The sequence below is a fragment of the Carcharhinus amblyrhynchos genome, chromosome 4 (genome assembly GCF_965287045.1).
Source record: "Carcharhinus amblyrhynchos chromosome 4, sCarAmb.v2.hapA, whole genome shotgun sequence".
Taxonomy (NCBI): Eukaryota; Metazoa; Chordata; class Chondrichthyes; order Carcharhiniformes; family Carcharhinidae; genus Carcharhinus; species Carcharhinus amblyrhynchos.
In genome coordinates this window covers 74,477,231-74,500,473 of record NC_137327.1, presented here as the reverse complement: position 1 = coordinate 74,500,473, position 23,243 = coordinate 74,477,231, and the positions used below count along the sequence as shown (strand labels likewise).

General features: G+C 43.5%; 1 protein-coding gene across 1 annotated transcript in view; it reads right to left on the bottom strand.

The window, feature by feature from the left end:
- LOC145342448 (sodium- and chloride-dependent neutral and basic amino acid transporter B(0+)-like) overlaps window positions 1-23,243 on the bottom strand; it is a 77,330-nt gene that overhangs the window by 11,994 nt on the left and 42,093 nt on the right. The window contains exons 7-11 of the mRNA XM_080188010.1: window positions 18,522-18,654; window positions 12,360-12,500; window positions 9,732-9,960; window positions 8,785-8,910; window positions 2,038-2,156 (exon numbers count right to left, since the gene is read on the bottom strand). Of these exons, the coding sequence (XP_080044136.1) occupies window positions 2,038-2,156; window positions 8,785-8,910; window positions 9,732-9,960; window positions 12,360-12,500; window positions 18,522-18,654 (748 nt within the window). The remainder of the gene's footprint in view (window positions 1-2,037; window positions 2,157-8,784; window positions 8,911-9,731; window positions 9,961-12,359; window positions 12,501-18,521; window positions 18,655-23,243) is intronic.

Sequence of the window (23,243 nt, the reverse complement as noted above, 5' to 3'; positions counted from 1 at the left end):
AAGACAGCAAAATTCCACACAGCAACAAAATAAGTATTTAGTGGTGGTGTTGCAGGAAAAATCAATAAAGACTTTTAAGGAATTTTCAGCTTCCATCCAAGAAGGTAGACTAAGTCTTGGTTTACCTCCTGCAAAAATAACAGCCATGACAATGCAACAGTCCTCAGCTAATGCACTAAGCATTAAACTATGTGCTCTCACTTTCCGTTTGAACTATTACTCTCTGACTGAGCATCACTGTTTTTAAATGAGAGAATTGAAAACTTAAGAAATAAACTTATCTAGATAGGCAATGCTAAACAGAAAATGTATCTCACACATTCTGAAGAACAAGTGAGAAGGCTGCCAGGTGTAAATGTGGGTTGACTGGGAGGCCTAATTTTTTGCTCTGGCACTTAGCTGAATAAAAAGATTAAAATAAAAACAGCTCTCACCCCATCCCATATACCCCCCCATTCCTCCATCCATTTCAAACCATACCATCGTATGCTCCACCGTCCTCATGGTCCCTCATATCCATTATGCCAACCTATGTCTCTCAACTCACCTCCAAAGATCTCCCATACCCCCTACACCAACCCCTGCCCTTCGTTCCAGCCTTCATGGCCTCCCTGTGCCCTCTATGCTCTCCCGTCCCTAGGGCCGATTATAGCCCCATGCGAATTTAGTGCCCAACATGCCAAATGCCATTTGGCCTACCGCTTCCATGCCAGCTCATCTGTTAACTATCACAGGCAAGGCTCAGGAGCCAGGCTGACAAAAAGTAAAATTGTGTCTGTGATAACATTACTATTACAAAAATGTTCTCATTAATTTAAAAAGATCAAAATATTGGAATTTCTTTAACTAATTGCTTTTGAAAACAAACTATTCTTTAGCCACTCTGAGCTGTCAATCACGTTGATCAATTAAGTGGAACCATATGGTGATAATGTTAGGTGGTAAAATAAGTCATGCAGCAAATCCTATAATGATAACCTTCAGATTTATGCTGACAGACATATCAAACACTGATTATATTTTGAGCCAACCAGTTTTTTCTTTAAGTTGAAACCCAGCAGAGTTAAATCCATGCACAACTTTGACAGTTCCAATGAGTTTTGCCTACTTTTTGATAGCTTTCACAGATCAATTGAAACGGCTGCAAACATTTTCCAAAAGGGGTCCGAGATCATATCCAAAGGGGCGTCCCTGCTTGAATCCATCAAGTCAATTCAGGGGAGGCTTGGCCTAGTGGTATTGTCACTAGACTATTAATCCAGAAACTCAGCTATTGTCCTGGGGACCCAGGTTTGAATCTCGCCGTGGCAGATGTTGGGATTTGAATTCAATAAAAAATATCTGGAATTAAGAGTGTGCTGATGACCATGAATGATTGTTGGGTTGTCAGAAAAATCCACCTGGTTCATTAATGTCCTTGAGGGCAGGAAATCTGCCATCCTTATCTGATCTAGCCTATGTATGATTCCAGAGCCACAGCAATATGGTTCTCAACTGTCCTCAGGCAATGGGGTGGGCAATAAATGTTGGCCAGCTGGTGATGCCTTTGTCCCATGAATGAATAAAAAAATTCAGACCAGCTCTTATGTGGTCTAATCAGTCCACGTTCAGTTTCATACTCCTGGCCTACAAAATCCCTCTTCAGTGGAGGCAGCTGCCCCGCTAAATGAACCCCAGCCTGATTTCAGTCCTGGCAGTGGATAGACAGGAAGTGCCGTGACTAAGACAGAACTTCTGGACTCGTCTGCCATTTTCGTCATGACTAGGGGCACTCCATCATGGTGAAAATCTGGGGCTGTGTTTGATTGATTTACAGGATGATATCAAAGGCGAGTTTTCAGGCATTGGATTTAGTAACAGCAGAGAGGGAGTGTCAGTCAACCCTACATCATCCCTGCACAATACTAAATAGTTGGAAAAAACCGGACCAACACACAAGATCCTTCTTAATCACCAATCCTGTGAAATATTAGATTGGATTGAGTTATAAGCAGCACTACACATGGAAACAATGCATACAATTAAAAGGCAACATACCTGTGTTACACATACAAGGCCTAAGAAGAAAATGATCAAGCAAACACCAGACGACACAAAAAAGCGCCTTGATTGTCGATACTGAGGGAACTGATCCAGCAATGTTGTTATAACTATTTCTGATGAAAAAAAATGTTAGATGAGTTCAGCAATCAATTAATAATTCATATAGCCCAATGAAACCTACCAGTGGAATACAGGAGTTGATGAGGACATTGTTCTTAATTATGAATCCACTTTCAGAACTATTGAAGAGATTACAGGGGGTATCGAAGACTTGGTCAGGAAGAAGAGGTTAGGTCGAAACAACTGGGTACGGAGAGTGCGCTGGAGGAATATAGAGAGAGTAGGAGGAAGCTAAAAAGGGGAATTAGAAGGGCGAAGAGAGGGCATGAAATGGCTTTGGCTGGTAGGATTAAGGAAAATCCAAAGGCATTTTATTCCTATATTAGGAGCAAGAGAGTAGTTAGACGGAAAATTGGTCCTCTTAGGGAAAAAAGTGGGGAGTTATGTATTGAGTCGGAGGGAATGGGGGAGCTCCTGAATGAATACTTTGCGTCGGTATTCACGAAGGAGAGGGGTTCGGTAGCGTGCGGTGTCTTGGAGGGAGCTGTGGATCAGTGGCAGGAAATATCTATTACGAGGGAGGAAGTGCTAGGGCTTTTAGGTAGCGTAAGGACGGATAAAGCTCCGGGGCCTGATGGTATTTATCCCAGGCTACTTAGGGAGGTGAAAGATGAAATTGCTGGGCCTCTGGCGCAAATCTTTGTCTCTTCTTTGGACACAGGTGAGGTCCCAGAAGACTGGAGGGTAGCAAACGTGGTACTGCTGTTTAAAAAAGGTAGTAGGGATAACCCTGGAAATTATAGACCGGTGAGTTTGACATCGGTGGTAGGGAAATTAATGGAAAAAATACTCAGGGGTAGGATGTATGAGTATTTGGAGCGTTGCGATCTGATTAGGGATACGCAACATGGGTTTGTCAGAGGGAGGTCTTGCCTTACGAATCTGGTAGAATTCTTTGAGGAGGTGACAAAAACGGTTGACGATGGGAGAGCCGTTGATGTCATCTATATGGATTTCAGTAAGGCGTTTGACAAAGTCCCTCATGGTAGGCTGGTAGAAAAGGTTAAGGCGCATGGGATACGAGGTCAGGTAGCTAGGTGGATTGAGAACCGGCTGGGCAATAGGAGACAGAGGGTAGTTGTTGAGGGAACCTTTTCGGGCTGGAGGCCAGTGACCAGTGGTGTGTCGCAGGGCTCAGTACTGGGACCTCTCCTCTTTGTAGTATACATAAACAACTTGGAAGAGAGCGTAAGTGGTGTGATCTGCAAGTTTGCGGATGACACCAAGATGGCAGGGTTGGCGGATACTGAAGTGAAATGTCAGGTGATACAACAGGATATAGATAGGTTGGTACATTGGGCAGATAGGTGGCAGATGGAATTTAATCCTGACAAATGCAAGGTGATGCATTTTGGAAGGAATAATGCAGAGAGGAGCTACGTGATAAAAGGTAGACTGATTAGGAGTATAGAAATACAGAGGGACCTGGGAGTGCAGGTTCACAAGTCTATGAAGGTTGCGACACAAGTGGAGAAGGTTGTTAGGAAGGCTTATGGAATGCCAGCCTTTATAGGAAGGGGTATAGAGTATAAGAGCTGCCGTCTAATGCTTCAGTTGTACAGAACGTTGGTTAGACCGCATTTGGAGTACTGCGTCCAGTTCTGGTCACCTTACTACCGGAAGGACGTGGAGACTCTGGAGAGGGTGCAGAGGAGGTTTACCAGGATGTTGCCTGGCATGGAGGGACTGGGTTACGAGGAAAGGTTAGAGAAACTGGGACTTTTCTCTTTGGAAAGACGGAGATTGAGGGGGGGACATGATAGAGGTATATAAGATACTGAAGGGAATAGATAGAGTCAATAGTGAGAGACTGCTCCCTAGACTGGGTACAAATATGAGAGGTCATGATCGAAGGGTGAGGGGGGAGAGGTATAATTTGGATGTGAGAGGAAGGTTCTTTACGCAGAGGGTCGTGGGGGTATGGAACGCGCTACCGAGTAGGGTGGTGGAGGCAGGAACGTTGGACTCGTTTAAGGTTCAATTAGACAGACACATGAGCGAAACGAGGATGGAGGGTTATAGTAGGGGCTATTAAATAAGGTCAGCGCCTCGGGAGACACCGGAAATGCAGACTTGTATGTTAATGTTTTTGTCTTTTTATTCCGCAGGTGGAGGTCCACCTTGTTGTCAAACAAGGGGCATGCACACGGTGGGTCGTGCGTGTGCTGCTCTTGGAGGTTCTGGGAGTGGCCTAGTACTTCGTGTCGGTGTGTGTGCTTGATCCTGGACCGGTAGACGGGCGCCGCAACAGCTTGGTGACTAGCACTGCTAGCTGTGCAGATACATGGATTTGGGCCTGTGTCTGTGGGAGTTTGCGCATTCTCCCTGTGGTTGCGTGGTTTCCTCCGGGCGCTCCGGTTTCCTCCCACACCCCAAAGATGTGCTCTTAGGCTGATTGGTTTACCAAATTGACACTATTCTCCCCTGAATCTGGCTAAGTTAGGGGTTCCATTCGTAGACACGCAGGGTAGAATAGGTGTAGGATGATGCGGCAGCGCGGGCTCGTTGGGCCAAAGGGCCTGTTCCCGTGCTGGGTTGTTCTTTGTATTGAATCAGGTTGCCAGCCCTGAGAGGCAGAATATCAACACAAAACATATGTGTGCTTAAATTGTCTTTGCACCAGGAGCGCATCAAGAATATTGTGTATACATCACTGGAGGAAATTGAGAACTTGATTGCTTCCATTCCCATGCTGTGCCTTGACACCATTTATAGTGAATCCTCTGAGAGATTAATACTACTTTATCATAGTGGAGAGAAGGCCAAATGTTCAAGAATGTGATCAGTATAGGGCATTGCAGCCTTTCCTCTGGTCATCAATGTCAATGCAAGCAGCTTTCCTGCCCACAGATAGCCTTCATAATTCAAGCCCAATGTGTCCTAAAACAAATACGGGGCAAGCCATATTAGATTTTGTAATAATTAATGAGTAACATACGATTAACAATTTAATAGCATATGACAAATTAATCTTATCGTGATCCTAACATGATTGCATCGAATACTGTGCTTGAATGGGAGAAATATGGAACAGTTTCCGAAGATTCTATATTTAGTTAAGGTTGATTTCAATGGGATGAGATGACAATTACAACAAACTGGTAAAAGGTAAAGTTGCCATAGTCCCATATCACCATGGACTGCTTTCCCCTTAGATGAGCAGAGCTGACTGGTCCTCTTTTAAGGTCAAACCAAATAAACAAACTCAAATTAAATCAGGACAAAGTGAAAGGGGCAGCTCCTCAAAGGAGAGCTGACTGGTGAGGATCACCACATCTCATGCATTGAGCAAGGTTGAGAAGGTGGGCCTTGATGAATAACCTTAGCTGGTATGGGAATTCAACGTGCGCTGTTTGTGTCACTCATCATCCAGCTGAGCTAACCAACTCCTGAGCTAAATGATAAACTGGACAGCTTTGTTACTAAGTAGAGGAAAAGAATATCAGTGATTTTCAATCAGAAAACAAAATTTCACATGATACAGTACCAAAAATAGCAAACACAAAATGATGCAAGAAGTAAGACAGAAGAAAATATAAGTATTCAAAAATGCAGAAATAGCCATGATCCTGGAGAATGGGGAACATACAAAGGCACCAAAAGCAACAAAACCAATAGTTAAAGGCTGCATGATGAAAGCTGGGAAGAGATGTCAAAATCAACACAAGATTGTTTATTCAATTACATTGAGAAATGAGTGCTGTCAGGAGCAATGGGTAATGCTTGAAAACTGCTAATAATTGACATTGTCAATGCAAAAAAGGAACTGGCAGACATGTTGAATAGTACTTTGCATCCACATTAACAGTGGATGGAGACATTCCAAGGAAACCTGCATTGAATCAAGATCAGAGACTCATCACAATTAAGGCAAACAAAACACCAACAGTAAAGAAAATAATATCACTAAAGAGTATCGTCAACACAAAATGATTTCTACTCAAGGGTAAAGGAACATTGCAGACAGTTTAAACATAATCTTTCAAAGTTTTCTCATTTCAGGAACTTCTGTTCTCAGTTGGAAGATTATGAACAAAATTCTCTCACTTGAGAACGAAATCCATGAAGGGATGGAACCTGGAGTGTTGGGAAAACATGCCATATCTTCGACCTTGGCCTCATTAATTATGGCACTGGGAGCTTCGGGCCATATTCCATTGCGGGTCAGGACTGATGGCATGTAATCATATCACTATTGAAAAATAAGATGGATCTCTGGGAAAACTGAGGCCAGAAGATGGACCTCAGTCTGGTCACTGAATGTGGAAGATCCACCTATAGATGTTTCATCCACCCACTGCTGTGGTGTTCCAGAGTCCAAGTTTGCTGGTGGTCTCTATCTTGAACTCCAGAGGTAGTCCCAGGCATTGTTCAGATGTCTAGTGACATCTGCATGCCACGTTGTTCCAGATGTGTTTTACACGTGTTTTTTTTTCCCTGTTGGCATTACCGAGACTTTGGCATGGGTGGTTGGGTCTCCATTTGCATCTTATTAGGGAAATGCAAATCAGTTCCATGCTGGCCTCCAGCGGGTGCCCTGACCTGCCAAGGCATGCACCAGCAGCCGGCAAAAAATTGATTTTGGGCCACCACAGGCGGGAACATTGGAGAATTCTACCCTGTATGTTCACTCTGTTAATCAAAAAAGGTGAACGAAGAAAATTGGGGTGTTACAGACCGTTAACCTAACATCTGTTGTTGGGAAATTAGGATAATGAAGCATATGGTGGCGATTTAACAGTTTGAAGACTTTTTGTTGATCTGTAATAACTAGCATGAATCAATCGCACTGAATTTTTTGAAGTGGTGACAATAGTGATAAGCCAATATCGATAGATATTTTATTTATATGGACTTCGAGAAGGTATTTGATGAAGTTCCTCACAAGAGACTGTTAGGTAGAGATGAACCTTATAGAATTTGATACAAATTATTGACCTGGTTAGGAAATTGAGTGAGTGGCAGAAAAGCTTAGGTATTATGGGGGGTAGATGGAAGCATAAAATTAAGAAGTGGTTTGGTAAGGTGAATGAGGCTAACCTGTGGCATCAATGTAGGCAAGTGCAAGGTCATTCACTTTGGACCCAAAAGGGTAGAACACTGTGCGTTCTAATTGGTGGAAAGCGAGAAATGGTGAAAGTCCAGGAAAATTCAAAGGTCCATGTACATAGATCAGTACAATGTCAGAAATGTGGGGCAGAATTCTCCATCATGCCTACGGCAGGCTTGGTGACGGGCAAGAGCAGAAAATCTAGTGGGAGACAAAGTCAGAAAGCTACTGGTATAAAATCATGTTGCAATTCTCCCATTGCAGGGATAATGACATGTTGATCTTTCCGCTGCTTGATGGTGTGAATGCAATTTCCATTCATTTGTATGTCATGAATGCTTATTAAAGCAGCCACCCTGGGCTTCCCGTCAGGCCTTCCAATCCTACGTCACATCAAGAATGAAATTGTGACGGTCTAAACCTCGATTGATCTGGAGTGGTGTGCACAAGATGGTCCTCAGTTCACAAGACACTTTGAGGTGAGTGCAAGAAAGCCTTTCTGCTCCTGATGCAATGTTTATCACTGTGCTGAGGCAGACTGGTTCTTACCTTCTATTTCCATGCCGATTTGGTCTTCATAACTGAACTGTACTGCTGGTCCCTTGTTTGATTTGATTTGATTTATCACCATCATGTGTATTGGTATACAATGAAAAGTATTGTTTCACTATACAGACAAAGCATACTATTCATACGGAAGGAAAGGAGAGGATGCAGAATGTAGTATTGTAGTGATAGCTAGGGTGAAGGAAAAGGTCAACTAAATATAAGGGATGTCCATTTAAAATCTGTTAGCAGCCGGGAAGAAGCTGTTCTTGAATCATTTGGGACATGATCTCAAACTTCTGTATCTTTTTCCTGAAGAAGGTAGAAGAGAATATGTCTGGGGTGCATGGGGTTCTTAACTATGCTGGCTGCTTTTCTGAGGCAGCAGGAAGTATAGTCAGAGTCAGTGGATGGGAGGTTGGTTTACATGATGGACTGGGTTTCATTCATGACCCTTTGTAGTTTCTTGCAGTCGAGGTCAGAGCAGGAGCCGTACCAAGCTATGATACATCCAGAAAAGACACTTTCTACGGTGCATCTGGATAAGCTGGTGAGAGTTGTAGTGGACATGCTGAATTTCCTTAGCCTCCTGAGAAAATAGAGGTGTTAGGGGGCTTTATTAACTATAGAGTGGGGCATGATTGCCCTGCGAGAGATGGGTTCAGGAGGAGGGTAGAAGGTAGTTAAATTGAGGAGCAGATTTCTTGAGGCTTTTTCCTCTGGATTGCTGATACCATGGTCCATTGAAAACAGGTGAGTTGTAGAGAGTGATATGAGAGCGATGGTATTTAGATATAGCATCAGGACCTTCAAATCTGTCAGCTGATGGTAAACAGACAAATCAGCAGCTGAACTGCCAGGAGATTCAGAGGGGAACTCTGTGCATAATTAATGAGGTTCCAAGTGTAGAATCTGGCATGTGACCTGCTATTTTGGCCAGTGGGAAATGCGCTGATGGGACCAGCACATTCCGTCTCAAAAGCAGAGAATTTGCCAATATTAATTCAAAGTAAGATTATTCTTACCTGTACTTGTAAACTGACTATCGAGCCCAATACCAGACAGCATTAAGAAAAATAAAATGGACCACAAAGGTGCCACTGGCAAATGTGCAAGAGCCTCAGGGTAGGCAATGAAAGCCAAACCGAAACCTAGAGAGTGAATCAAAATGAAATGGTGCAATTAATGATGCTTAAAGAAAGATACTGTGAACTAAGATTATTTATTTAAAATGTATTAATTACTTTAGAATCTAGATTGCCAAGAAGTACTACATTTTGTTCAGTATTTCTGTGTTCAGCCTGCGATCCGAGGTTTCTTTCCATCAGGATGAGTGATGTCAGTGATGGAGAATGGGGCAGAATCCATTTAAGGGATCCATTTATCTGCAGAGTAAAAATCCCTCTATTCTTCCTTAACAATGTGCCTCATTCCCACTCTCAGAAGAGCTTACAGTAGTGTTACATTTTCTCATTGTTCAGATGTCCTGGAGTCCTTTGAGTAATGCGACTAATTCAGTGTTGTTTTTTTGCTTCACGACCTTTGCCCACAAGGACCAAGATGGAGAATACCTTAATTCTTTTCAAGTAGGCTTCTTACGCTCAGCAGTCAGGAAAGACATTAGTCCCATCAATGTGAGCTGAATTAGTGTTAGCTCTGAGATCCAAGAATAGGTCTAACCTATTGAATCATCCAATCTCCAAAGAGAATCTGATATTCTAATCGATGGTTAACGGTGTGTGACCTGGTTGATATTTCTGCTAGATCTAGTTACTCCAGTTAATGAATTACAAGCAGCTTGACAGTTAGCGCTGTGGTTGTTTGTTTGAACTTTAGAACATTTATGTTAAAATATCTGCAGTTCAAACTGGATTGTGTCAACAGAGTAGAATGGCTGAGATTGTTGAGCAAGGCCAGTTTTATGTTATACTTTTGGAACCATTTTAACCGAAGATATTGATGCTGCTGTTACCTGACTTTGCAACCTCTGGAACAGGCTTATCTTGTACATGAGCCATGTGTCCAAGGACAGAGAAGATGGCAAATCCAGCAAACACACTTGTTCCACAATTAACAACACAGACAACAATGGCATCTGAATAACAGTTATTGTGGAACTTGTTGTAGGATGACAGGGTTATTAAACCTCCCCAAGCGACTGACACCGAAAAGAAAATTTGTGTTGCAGCATCTTTCCAGACCTGGGAAATAGAAGGTAGAATTAATCTGTTGTCGAACTACTTACTTGAGTTTGCTAAACTGTGGTAGATAAAACTGCAATGACAATGAGAAGTACATGGGAATCAGCACCAGAGCTTGATGGGGAGCTGACTGAATGAAAATTCCTTTAGCCAATACAGTCTTTCTTAAATAGTCAGACATTCACACTGTCTCCCTGTCTAATTCCCTTTGGAGCTCAAATACCTTGCACTGCTATGTTTTCAAACAACTTATGATTTATTTTAATTAAGGGTCACCTTTGGTGAAAGTAGCACAAACCTAAGGTGCATCACAAGTTCATCAGAGTTTTGTTAAAATTAAATATTAACTCTCAATATTAATAAATTAGAAATATAGAAGCATAGAAAATAAAAGAGTAGATATTTTGGCCCTTTGAGCCTGCTCCATCATTCAATACAATCTGTCTGAAGCTGTCTCAGAACTATAGTCCCATGCTCTCCCCATCCCCCTTGATACCTTTAGAATCCAGAAATCTACCTGTTTCCTTCTTAAATATATCCAGTGACTGAGCCTCCGCAGCATTCTTTGGTAGAAAATTCCACTGGTTAACCATCCTCTGAATGAAAAAAATTCTTATTTAAATCTTGTATGACTTACCCTCTATCCTGAGTCTGTGATCCTTGGTTCTAGACATACCCCCCCCAAAAAAAAAGGGCTTACAATATCCCTGCATGTAGTTTGTTCAGCCCTATTAGAATTTAAATGTTTCAATAAGGTCTCCTCTCATTCTTCTAAATTTCAGTGAATACAAACCCAGCCTACTCAATTGCTCCCTATCCTGCTATCACAAGAATTGCCTGGTGATCCTTTGCTGTACTTCTTTGCTGGCAAGTATATCCTGTCTCATGAAAACTCCACATAATATTCTAGGTCTGGTCTCAGCAAGGCTCTGTACAGCTGTAATAAGACATTCTTGCTCCTGTACTCAGGTCCTTTTGCAATAAAGGCCAACATACCATTTGCTCCCAAACTGCTTGCTGTACCTGCATGCTTGTTTTTAGTGACTGGTATGCTTGGACCCTTTGTACATCAATACATTTCCCAATCTATCACTAGGTAAATAAAATTCTGCCATTCTGAATCTCCTTCAAAGTGGATAACTTCACATTTATCCACATTAAACTGCATCTGCCAAGTATTTGCTCACTCACTCAACTCATTTGAATCACTTTGTAGCCTTTTAACATCCGCCTCACCACTCGTATTCCCACCAAGTTTTATATCGATAACAAACTTCGAAATATTACATTTGGTTCTCTCACCCAAATCATTGCTATACATCTTGACTAGTGAGGCCTAAGCATTAATCCCTGTGGGCCCCATGAGTCACTAACTGCGACTTCAAAAAAATCCCATTTATTCCTACTGTTTCCTGCCTGCTAACCAATTTTCAATCTGTGGCAATATATTTTCCCTTTTCCCAGATGTTTTAATCTTGCATGTTAACCTCTCATGTTGGAATTTATTAAAAGCTTTTTAAGTATCCAAATGCACTACTGCACTACAAATATACTACAAATGCATAAGGTTCACCCTTATCTATTCTACTAGTTACATCCTGAAAAAACTCCAGCAGATTTGTCAAACATGGGGTGGGTTTCTCTCTCCTCCCAGCCATGGCAGTGGGAGGCAACCCACCATTCACAGGTGACGGGACTCTCTGGTCCTGCTGCTGTCAGTTGGATTTCCCATTGAATCCACCCCACGCTGCCAGGAATCTCATGGGTGTGGTGTGCTCCTGGTGGGACGAAAGAATCTAGATTTTCTGGTCGGAGAATCTAGCTAATGTTTTCCCTTTCATAAATTCATGTTGATTTTGTCGAAATCTGTTGATACTTTCTAAGTGTCCTGTTATCACATCCTTCACAATTGCATGTCAAAATATTTATTGCTGACTTAATTGTTACTTTGTGAGCTCCCATATAGATGAATGAAATATTTACATATTTAACCAAAAATTTTATTGGTGAATTATTTAGAAGTTACTAAAATGATATGGTAGGTACTGTATAGTGTTATGTTCTGCCCTATCCCTTATAAGTCTATCATCTCCCATTTCATCCCATTATTGTTTCATCTAATTACCATTCATTTCTGCCACCATATTCCATCCCATTTATAAAAAGCATGAATTAAAATCATTAACTTTTATCACCAGATCTTAGTTGTAACTTCCTTCTCATGCTATCTACTAACATGCAATGGCTGAAATTAGTTTTCCCTTAGGTTAACAACACAAAATCAACACAGCTTTTACTTCAGACTTGTCATAAAGCGGGAACATAAATAAAAGTGAAACATGAAGCAATGTGGCTGAAGAATGCATTTGAAGTTCTATGGATTATCCTGCTGTCTTTACCTCAGCATCTCTCAGTCTACTGATGTCTGACTGGGTTCCAATATAATATTCAATTCCTTTATATGCTCCCTCCAGAGTAGCACCTCGGATTACCAGTATGCTGAGAACCAGATAAGGGAATGTTGCAGTCAAATAAACCACCTGACCATGGAGAGTAAATTGTTAGATTTTCCTGCATTGCTGGTACAACATAAACCTGTATTGAATTCACTAATGACAAACCATAAATAATGAGAGAATAACTGTTTTAAAGTATAGTTAACATTGAATTTGGTACTTAAATTTAAATGGCACAAAATTTGGCAGAATCTTACTGTAAAAATAACACTATATTAATGATAGATACTGGCTGGAATTCTCCGGGCATTCATACCCCACTGCTACTGCCAACAGGAATAGAGAATATGGCACTCAGCCAAATTTCCCTCCCAGCTGTGGGAGAGGTAGGAGAATATGGGCCACTTTTACTTATGTACAATTCAAACAGCAAAATTCAGGATAAACATCGTAACTAGGACCAGGAGCAAGTTATTTGGCTCTTCAATAGTCAATTGAATGAGTGAAGAAATTTGTCCTTATCTCAATCTCAAATGATCTATCTTGTATCCTGAAACTGCATCCCCAGATACAGACTTAACAGCCAAAGAAAACATTCGCACAGCATCTAAATAATATGTCCAGTCCTGTTAGAATTTTATATGTTTCAATCAGACCTCATCTTACCCTTCTAAATTCTAGTGCATACAAGCCCAGTCAAACCAACCTTTCTCATAGGACAGTGCAACCAACCCTGTTATCAATCTAGTCAACTTGGATGTCCTATGTCTGGTAGGGAGACCAAAACTGCACACAGTACTCCAAGGCCCTGTAAAACTGCAGTAAGTCATCCCTACTTCTGAACTCAAATTCTCTTACCATTTGCCTTCCTAATTTCTTGCTGCAACTGCTACTCCATATTCATGACTGGTGGACAAGGACACCCAAGTCCCTTCATCCCTTCGGCAGGGTAGCACAGTAGTTAGCACTGCTGCTTCACAGCTCCAGGGTCCTGGGTTCGATTCCTGGCTCAGGTCACTGTCTGTGTGGAGTTTGCACATTCTCCTCGTGTCTGTGTGGGTTTCCTCCAGGTACTCCAGTTTCCTCCCACAGTCCAAATCTTTGCAGGTTAGGTTGATTGGCCATGCTAAGAGATTGCCCCTTAGTGTCCAGGAATGTGTAGGTTAGGGATTAGTGGGTATAATAAGTAGGGATATGGGGATAGGGCCTGGGTGGGATTGTGTTTGGTGCAGACTCGATGGGCCGAAAAGCCTCTTTCTGCACTGTAGAGTTCTATGATTCTATGATTTTATCTATACTTTACATGATATCACCATTTCAATACTACAGGCAGGATCGTACCAGCTTGCTACTTCGATCGACCAGTGTGGCAAGCCGGTAAGATAGGGTGACAGGTGAAAAACCGGGTTCGTGCCCAGTTTCTCGGCTCTCCCGATGTTGCTGGCCGTGTTCTGCTGACGAAATCAGCCATGCACCTGGGAAGGAAGATCGGGGCGCCTGCACAATGGTGCTCCTAGAGCTCAGCAGCCGGCTCACAGGCGAGTTGAGACTCCACTATCCCCCTACTTGCAAGATTTGTATTATGGCTTCTGTATTGTACATAGTGGACCGTAAATTCCCAATACTTACCTCTCTGAAAAAATAAGAGAGAACACCTCCTATTTTTTCGTCTGTTTTACACGTATAATTTTTTGAGAAAATTCCACTCTACTTTACTTTTCCTTTCCGTTTTTTCAAAACAAGGTATATAACTTCACTTTTAGCCACCTTGTATTGCATCTACCATGTGTTTGCTCACTCGATCATTTTGATTAAATCACCTTGAAGCCTCCTCGCATCTACCAGACAACTCACAATTTCACCAAGTTTTGTATCATCAGCAATCCTGGAAATGTTACATTTGGGGCCAAGCATTGATCTCTGCACCATCCCAACAGTCACTGCCTGCCACTCGGAAAAAGACCCATTTAGCTCTATTTCCCATCTGTCAACCAATTCTTGGTCCATGCCAATATATTACCCTCATCCTATATACTTCAGTTTTGTCCATTAACCTCTTAAGAGGGACCTTACCAAAAGCCTTTTGAATGTCCAAATGAACTACATCCACTGGTTTTCCCTTATCTATTCTACTAGTTGCATCCTGAAAAAACTTAAGTTGAATCATAAAGCGTGATTTGTCTTTCATAATTCCATGCTGGCTTAATCCAATTCTGTTAATGCTTTCCAAATGTTCTGTTATTACATGTTCTATAACAGTATCTAACTTCTTTCCCAGTACTGACGTCAGGGTAACTGGTCAGTGATTCTCAATCTTTCAGCACTTTGTCAATTTTTTTGATAGCTGGGAGCTTTACACCATTAAGGCAGGTGGAGCAGAGGTACGCCGGTGAAGCCGGCTTCAGAGCTGTTGGGTGCCATGGCACAGGGCATCTTGATCTACTAGTGCACCAGGGGACCTCCCCCCACCTCTCTTGGATAACGGAGCTCCTCCCATCATCAGCCGCATTCCTACACTCACGAGATACCAGCATCAGGACGCTGTTTTGTTGAGTACCCTGGTGGACCCCTGACATGGCACCCTCATGACCAATTCTGTGGCTCACCCCTGCTTGCCTCCCCCGCATAAGACCCATCCCCTTGCATAGCTCCATCCTTGCAGCACTGCCCCCTTGATGACCACCCCCTTTCAGAGTTCCCCCTTGCATAAGCTCTCCATCATTGTGCATACTCCCTGTCACAGCCCCACCCCCACTCAGGCTCCACCCCACCTTAGGCCAATCTCCTTGGTACTGCTCCTGGCACTTATGGTGCTCAACCGGGCACTGACAGGGTGTCAATTGGGCACTGCCAGAGTGCCTGATGGGCATAGCCACGTTGGAACATCCCGGTGGGCACTATCTGACCATACCCCGGCGGGATGCATCTGGGAGGATGGTAGCAGTCAAACCAAACTGCGTATCTACGTTTAAATATAGTCATTTCTATGCTAATAGATGTGCAGCAAAAAAAGGGCTTGAAGCCATTCCACGACAAAACGGGGCTTGGAAGATAGATATCCCATTCTTGCCTATCGCAGATCAGATTTTTGGGGCCAGATCTTTCCAAGAAGATTCTAAGGGTGCGATCTTATGAAATAAATTCTAATGGTGTAATCTTACAAAAGAACTTCACAGGCCTGAACAAGCACAGAAACAGAAAGTTTCATACTTGATTTTTCGGCAAGTTGAAAAAAATGAAGGCGGCTGCAGAGCTCCAGGGGTGTCATTACGCAGGTGCCCCAATCTCCTAATGCGCTGTGTACACACAGCATACAAAGTGAAGGGGGATCCTCCACACCAGACCTCCTCCACACAATGACTCCATCCCGCTGATCACCTCTCTGTACATCGACTCCCCGATCGCTGTCCTCCCTGATCACCCATAACCCCCATTTGCTGCCCCGGCCAATTGCCATCCGATTGCAATTGCTGGCCTGGCTGATTGTCCCTCCCCACCCGATTGCTGCCCCAGTTGATCAAACCTCTCCTGCAGAGATCCCCCTTCCCTCTTGGAACTGCCCCCATTGTCTCCCCCCCATCATGGTCCTGCCTTCTCTCAGGATCACCCCCCACACCTTGTTGGCAATGCTAGAGTGCCAGGCAAACACTGCCTGGCTCTGCCCCTGACCACCGGTGGGTGGGTGGGTGGGAGTGGCGGGGGGGTGGGGTTCAATGGCCTCTGTTCCCACCGGTGAGGATATTATGTTTGGTCCCCGTTGGTGGGGACCATACATGATCTTTGCTGGTGAGGACCTCAATCAGTGAGCAGGTAAGGGCAAGAGAGTCCGGATAATAGCCTTTTTTGGACGCGACTTCATTGGCAAATCCATGCTGGTAACATTGGAAGAGGTGAAAAACCGTTTTTCATTTCTCGCCTAATCTTACTGGTAAGCTCACTCCCTCAAAGTGCTGAACAAGCGAAGAAAACAGAAGAGGTTCACACTTTTTTTGGCGAATTTGAAAACGTATACTTATAGCTCTTAGTGAGGAGGGATATTTACTTGGAAAGTCATGATGTGGAATCTATATGGGTAGAGATGTCCTTGCACTATCGATTTCCTCCTTTATTAAAAATACTACCCCACCTCCTTTCCCTTTTAGTCTGACGTTTCTATTAATTAAGATCCTTGGTAACTCTGCAGCCATGTCTCTGTAATTGCAACTACATAATAACCAATCTTTTTTTTGTGCTATTAATTCATTTACTATGGCAACAATTTTCCCGATTTGGAACTAAGTGTCCACGCCAGTGGAAAACCTGGAGTGTTTCCCACTGGTGTTAGCAGCTCTGTCAGGTGTGATTCCCCCACCTGGAAGATGCTCATGAGCTGAACTCAGGGAACACGTCAGCCAGACTTGCTGTTCCAAGATTGGTATGTCATTTCTAAAGGATCCCCTCCAAAAAAAAAGGTGCCTCTCCTGTCCACCACTGACCAGGTGAGCACCACCAACCCCTCACCAAAGAGGGGCATCTAGCCCCCGACTCATAAATAATGGGTAACCCCACCCCCCCCCCACCCACCCCCGCCAGCCTCCCCCCCACCCACCCCCACCAGCACCCCCCTCACCAGCACCCCCCCCCCCCCCCCCCAACCTCCCGCTGCCACATCATGCATGCATGAGGGTGACCAGACCCCCATCCCCCAGGCTCTACACTCAGGTCCCCTTCCCCTCAGAAACCTATTCAAGCCACCCTTTAGGCCACATGACAAAGTAGTGCAAACGGTGCAGTGCACTGTCCCCGGCGTTCTGGCACTGGGACACTGGCTGCGTTAGGTCTAGTGGCCATTTGCCCCTCTACCATTGCCAAGTATCTCTGAAGGGTTCTGTGGGTTGAGTGGGCTCGGGCTAGGGGGAAGGGTTTGGCCTCATTACTCTCCCCTCGGAAAGGAATTTTGTGGCTGGCCTGCCTCTTCCAGCCCCGGCAGACCTCAAAATCACCCTGGCTGGTGATTTCAGGCAGCCCTGCGATTAACATCTGCATTCTTACCTGTTAGCTGTGCAAATTTTGAACTGGGCAGGAAACTTTAATCTCCATGTCCCCTGGTCACCTGGCAGCCTTTCATATCACTGCAGCACTCCATTCTGCAGCAGAGATTTCACATACTCCCGCACCCTACGGACCTTGATCCTGGTTTTGTGCAGATGTAACGTGTCCTGCTTGTACTGGTCCCACCTTCCTGGAACCAGTCCCAATGTCCCAGGTCAAAATCCCTCCCTCCTACACCATTTCTCCAGCCACATATTCATCTGGTATATCCTGTTATTTTTATTCTTGCTTTACTAACAAAACTAGCTGAGACGTGAGCAGTTAGAAATCTTCCAAATTTACTGATTTATTTACGCCAATCTACTGTTTGTCTTGCTCTTTACCTCCTGTTATTTTATCTTTATTAATAAATACCTTTAAAACAATGTGATAATTTGTTAATCCAATGCCAATTAACCACTCGGACACTGACATTGAAAAATTTAAACTGCGGAGTTTAAAATCAATAATAAAATTGTTTTCAGAAATTAAACAAATTAAGTTTTAATTCTTTTATTTACTTACTTCTGATTTATTTCTTTCTTCTTTTTCTCTTAATATAAGCTTTCTCTCCCTATCTTATTTTATTTCTTATTTTATCTGATTTAATTCTGATTTACCACTCTAATTCACTCTCCATTTTAGTTTCCCCCAGGTGTTTTCTTAATTTATAAATCTTATTGGTTCTAGAGATGCGCAGTTTTCTCCAAAATTCACAAAGATATCCCACTGCCCTTGCAATGCAGTTATCAGCTCACATTTCTCGCAAGTTTCAGCACAAAATTAGATTAGAGATTTAAGGCGTGGAAAAATATCCGATCAGCTGCTGTCTTTCAGGAGAAAAATCCTCACAATTCATTCAGGCCTCCAGTGCTCACGAATTATGGCTCTCTCACTCCCCTAACAGTCACGGTTAACATCATCTGTGAGATAAACCAGTTCACTTCACAAATGATTTATAAATTTGAGTTTTATTGTTACAGAAATGTTTATTTTGTCACAAAGTTTGACACTAATCATCGCCAATCATGTTACCTTTCCTGAAGACTTGACTCCTTTTGATAATGCTATTGCAATTAGAATCCAGGTCAGAAGCAAAGACAGAGCTAAGTACCAGACAATCTCCCCAGTTTCATCGATTGAACTTGACCGCCGCAAAACCACCTTACTGAAAAAAAATGAAAAATGAAAACATCTCATGCCAGGATACCGTTTATTACATAAAGTTCAGGTTTTAGACAATTATTGAAATTAAATTTGATTTTTTTTGTGTTAAAGGCAACCAGCCTTTATTTCCTTCTGCCATCAGGACAGAGAAGGACCAAAGGAATGCAAGAATTTATTGACTCCAGCTCAGCCTTCAACACTATTATTCCTACAAAGCTCATCTCCAAACTCCGTGGCCTGGGCCTTGGCTTTACCTTTTGCGACTGGATTTTGAACTTCCTAACTCACAGAACACAATCAATAAGGATAGGCAACAACACCTCCTCCATGATCATCCTCAACACCAGTGCCCCACAAGGCTGTGTTTTCAGCCCCCTACGATACTCCTTATATACCTGTGACAACAAATTCCCCTCCAATTTGATTTTCAAGTTTGCTGATGACACCACCACAGTGGGTCAGCTCTCAAACAATGACAGATAGAATACAGGGATGAGATAGAGAACCTGGTGAACTGGTGTGGTGACAATAATCTCTCCCTCAATGTCAACAAAATGAAGGAGAGTGTCTTCAGAAAGCATAGAGGAGAACATGCCCCTGTCTATGATAATGGAGACGATGTAGAAAGGGTCGAGTACTTCAAGTTTCTAGGTGTCCAGATCACCAAAAACCTGTCCTGGCTCCCCCCCACCCCAGCCATGTCGACATAATTATGGAAGCTGACCAACGCTTCTACTTTCTAGGAAGACAGGAAATTTGCCATGTCAGTTACGATTCTCACCAACCTTTAGAGATGCACTTTAGAAAGCATTTTTTCTGTAGTATCACAGCTTGATATGGCTCCTGCTCTGCCCAAGACCGCAAGGAACTACAAGGACCGCAAGGAACTACTTCGGGGCGGCACAGTCGCACGGTGGTTAGCATCGCTGCTTCACAGCTCCAGGGTCCTGGGTTCAATTCCCGACTTGGGTCACTGTCTGTGTGGAGTTTGCACATTTACCTCGTGTCTGCGTGGGTTTCCTCCAGGTGCTCCGGTTTCCTCCCACAGTCCAAAGATGTGCGGGTTAGGTTGATCAGCTATGTTAAGAAATTGCCCCTTTGTGACCAGGGATGTGTAGGTTAGAGGGATTAGTGGAGGGATATGGGGATAGGGCCTGGGTGGGATTGTGTTTGGTGCAGACTCGATGGGCCGAAGGGCCTCTTTCTGCACTGTAGGGTTCTATGATACAAAAGGTCATGAATGTATCCCAATCCATCACACAAACCAGCCTCCCATCCATTGACTCTGTCTACACTTCCCACTGCCTCGGCAAAGCGGCCAACAATAATTAAGGAGCCCATACACCCTGCACATTCACTCTTCCACCTTCCATCAGGGAAAAGATACAAAAGTCTGACGTCACGTACCAACTGACTCAAGAACAGTTTCTTCTCTGTTGCCGTTAGGCATTTACTTGATCTTTCTTTACACTCTAGCTATAATTGTAACATTACATTTTGCACTGTCTCGTTTCCTTCTCTATGAACGATACGCTTTGTTTGTATAGCATGCAAGAAACAATACTTTCCATTGTATGCTAATACATGTGACAATAATAAATCAAATCAAAGAATTGCTAGACAAGGAACGGACAATACAAAAGCAAAATGCTGTTGACGTTGGAAATTTGAAATAAAAAGACAAAACATGAACCATTCAGCAGGGCAGATAGCACCTGTGTAGAGAGTAACAGAAGTAATGGGCGAATTACCTGTCTATTGGTTGACCCTTAAGTGGACAATTAATGACAATTTAGAGGCCTCAGCCCGCCAATGCTCAAATTAATCTGGCTCCAGGTGGAGCTCTCACCTTGTGCAGAGTATGATAAATAACCTTGTGCGAGTTACGTGTCGTCACGAGGGGTGGGGATGGGATGTGGAGGTTCACAGGCACTCAGTGTGTGACTGAGGGTCCTAGCATCAGGAAGAGGACTCTTGCTGGGAGACTCACTCTGTCCTTGCGACCAACCCCCACCCCCTCTCCCCCACCTCATCCCATGACCTCTGCCCTACAAAACTTCTTTGGCCATCACTTACCCCATGCCAGGGTCACTCTGCAATCATGGACCTCTGGTGGGTGTTGCTCTGGCAGCAGCCACTCCCTCCTTGGTAACAATGTCAGAGATGTCAACCTCTGGTTGCCCAGCATTTCTCAGTTGTTTGGACATCAACCCCTGGGATTCTGATACTGGCAGCCTTTCAACTGCCTGATTCACTTATGGTTCAAGGGTCCTTGCCCAAACGTAGCAACACAGGTCTCTCCAGCTGGCAAGTGAGAAGCCAGTCACCTCCACAATATTCTGTTCATATTTTGGATTTTTCAGCTTTCTACAGATCAATTTCCCACTATTCTTACCATATTCTTCCTGGTTATTAACTGAATTTTTCTTTGAATATTTGTCATGAATCTCCATTGTCTATTTTATCCTGACTTTTATTTTCTTTGTCATCCAGGATGCATTAGATGCTCTATCTTTGCTCTTCTAAGAAATTTGCCATGTTTTGCAACTGAACTGTCTCTCCGAGTAACCTTCCAGGGACCCGGGTTTGATTCTGGGCTTGGGTCACTGCCTGTGTGGAGTTTGCGTGATCTCACCGTGTGTGCATGGTTTTTCTCCAGGTGCTCTGGTTTCCTCCCACAGTCCAGAAGACATGCTGGTTAGGTGCACTGGCCATGTTAAATTCTCCCTCAGTGTACTCGAATAGGCACTGGAGTGTGGCAACTAGGAGATTTTCACAGTAAATTCATTGCACTGTTAACGTAAGCCTACTTGTGACACTGATAAATAAACTAAAGAAAACTTAAATTTCAATTTTCTACTTCTGCTTTACCCTGGAACTACCTTTTCCAGGGTTACCTCTGCTAGATCCCTTCGTATGTACATCACTGAAATTTGCTCTTACACAATTGAACGTTAAGCCAGATGGTATTTTGCTCACTGTTGGCTCGATGATTCCCTACTCTAAAACATCACTCTGCTGGCTTCTTTTTCCAAAGTGAAATCCAACACTGCTCCCTTCCTTGTTGGACTGGAGACAGATTGATTGAGGAAGTTCTCCTGTGCATGTGTTGATATCTTTTTTCTACCATTAACACATTCTCAAGCTAATGTGGACCCGGCAAACAAAGTCTAGTAATACTACTTTATTTTTGTTACATGATTTGGGTCAAATTTCCTCATGCATCTCCTTCTGAATACTTTGCATTCTACAAAAGAAAAGCCTTGACCAATGTAACAACTCATTCTCTGCTCCACAACATAAACACAATAAATTCAGACATGGTATCTGGTTAATCCTCTCCATTTTGAACTCAAGCATCAACCTTCATCAGTATTGCCACTCTTCCCCGTTTGACTGACAAAATTTAATTCTTCCTTCACTACTTTTGCAATTTTTGTCACTTTTAGTTTCATTTCTAATTTTACAGCTGCTGCTCTCGGTTCATTTTTACATCTCTTCGCTATTTTCTGTTTCTCCTCTCCCTCGCAAATTTGTAAAAACCCTCCCTAAACTGTATTTGGAGTAACCCTGAGATAACGACATTTAAGGTACCATTTATCAATCTTTTTCTTAGCAATTCAAACATTGCCTGAACATGGCCTGAAGAAAAGCAACACAGCTGCTCCCTATGGCCATGATCTTCCCACCTCATCCAGCCATGTTGATCATGGTGGTGAGGTGATAAGATAGCGTACAAAGTAAGAAATCAGAAACATGCCCAGTGTGATGCCGTTACTGATCTCCCCAGCCATTTTTTCTGGGCATGAATTGCTTCTTGCCCAAAATGGGTGTGAGGTCCATTAGCATACATTTGCATGGATCTAAATATCATTTGTGAGTTCAGTGTGAATCACAGCTGCTCTTTGTATGGTTCAAGCACAACAGTGATGAAGGTGAACAAGGAAATGAGTATCACTGAGCTCAGGGGTAGGGGAGGATGTCTCAGCTGCTGCCATGTAGGGGGGTTGCATGGGTGCAGGGATTGGATGGGGGCTTGCATGGGTGCAGGGATTGGGTGGGGCTCGTGCCAGTCTAGGGATCCTTAGACTGGAGTTTGCTGCCAGCTTGGGGATCATGTTGTGTGCATTCCCCCTGCCCACTGACCAACCACCAGTTGTACATGCATTCGAATGCCAACTCCACTAATGTCACACTGGTTACTGTGCCATCTGTTTGCTGGACAGACTCTCTGATTTCTGCTGACCTTCCATCCAGGCCCCATTAACAGTTACAAGAACCAGACCAGGCAGCTGTTGCCCCAGTCAAGGGAGCACTGCAGGTGTTAACACGGCTCCTCACACTGTATGGACTCTGCACTGCTGCCTTTAACGAGAACCTATTTTGTGCTGGTAACAAGGGTGCTTCGCCGTCAGCTATCTGAACTGTATGCCATGCCGACAGCCATGGCAGCAGACATCCAGGTGGCTACACCCATGTTTATGCTCCAGGGTGGGGTTCTCATATGTATGTTGTGCCCCTGAACCACTCAGAGAGCGCCATGGAACTATTCTCTTTCTCCCCCACAGCTCACTGCTCTTTCCTCAAAGG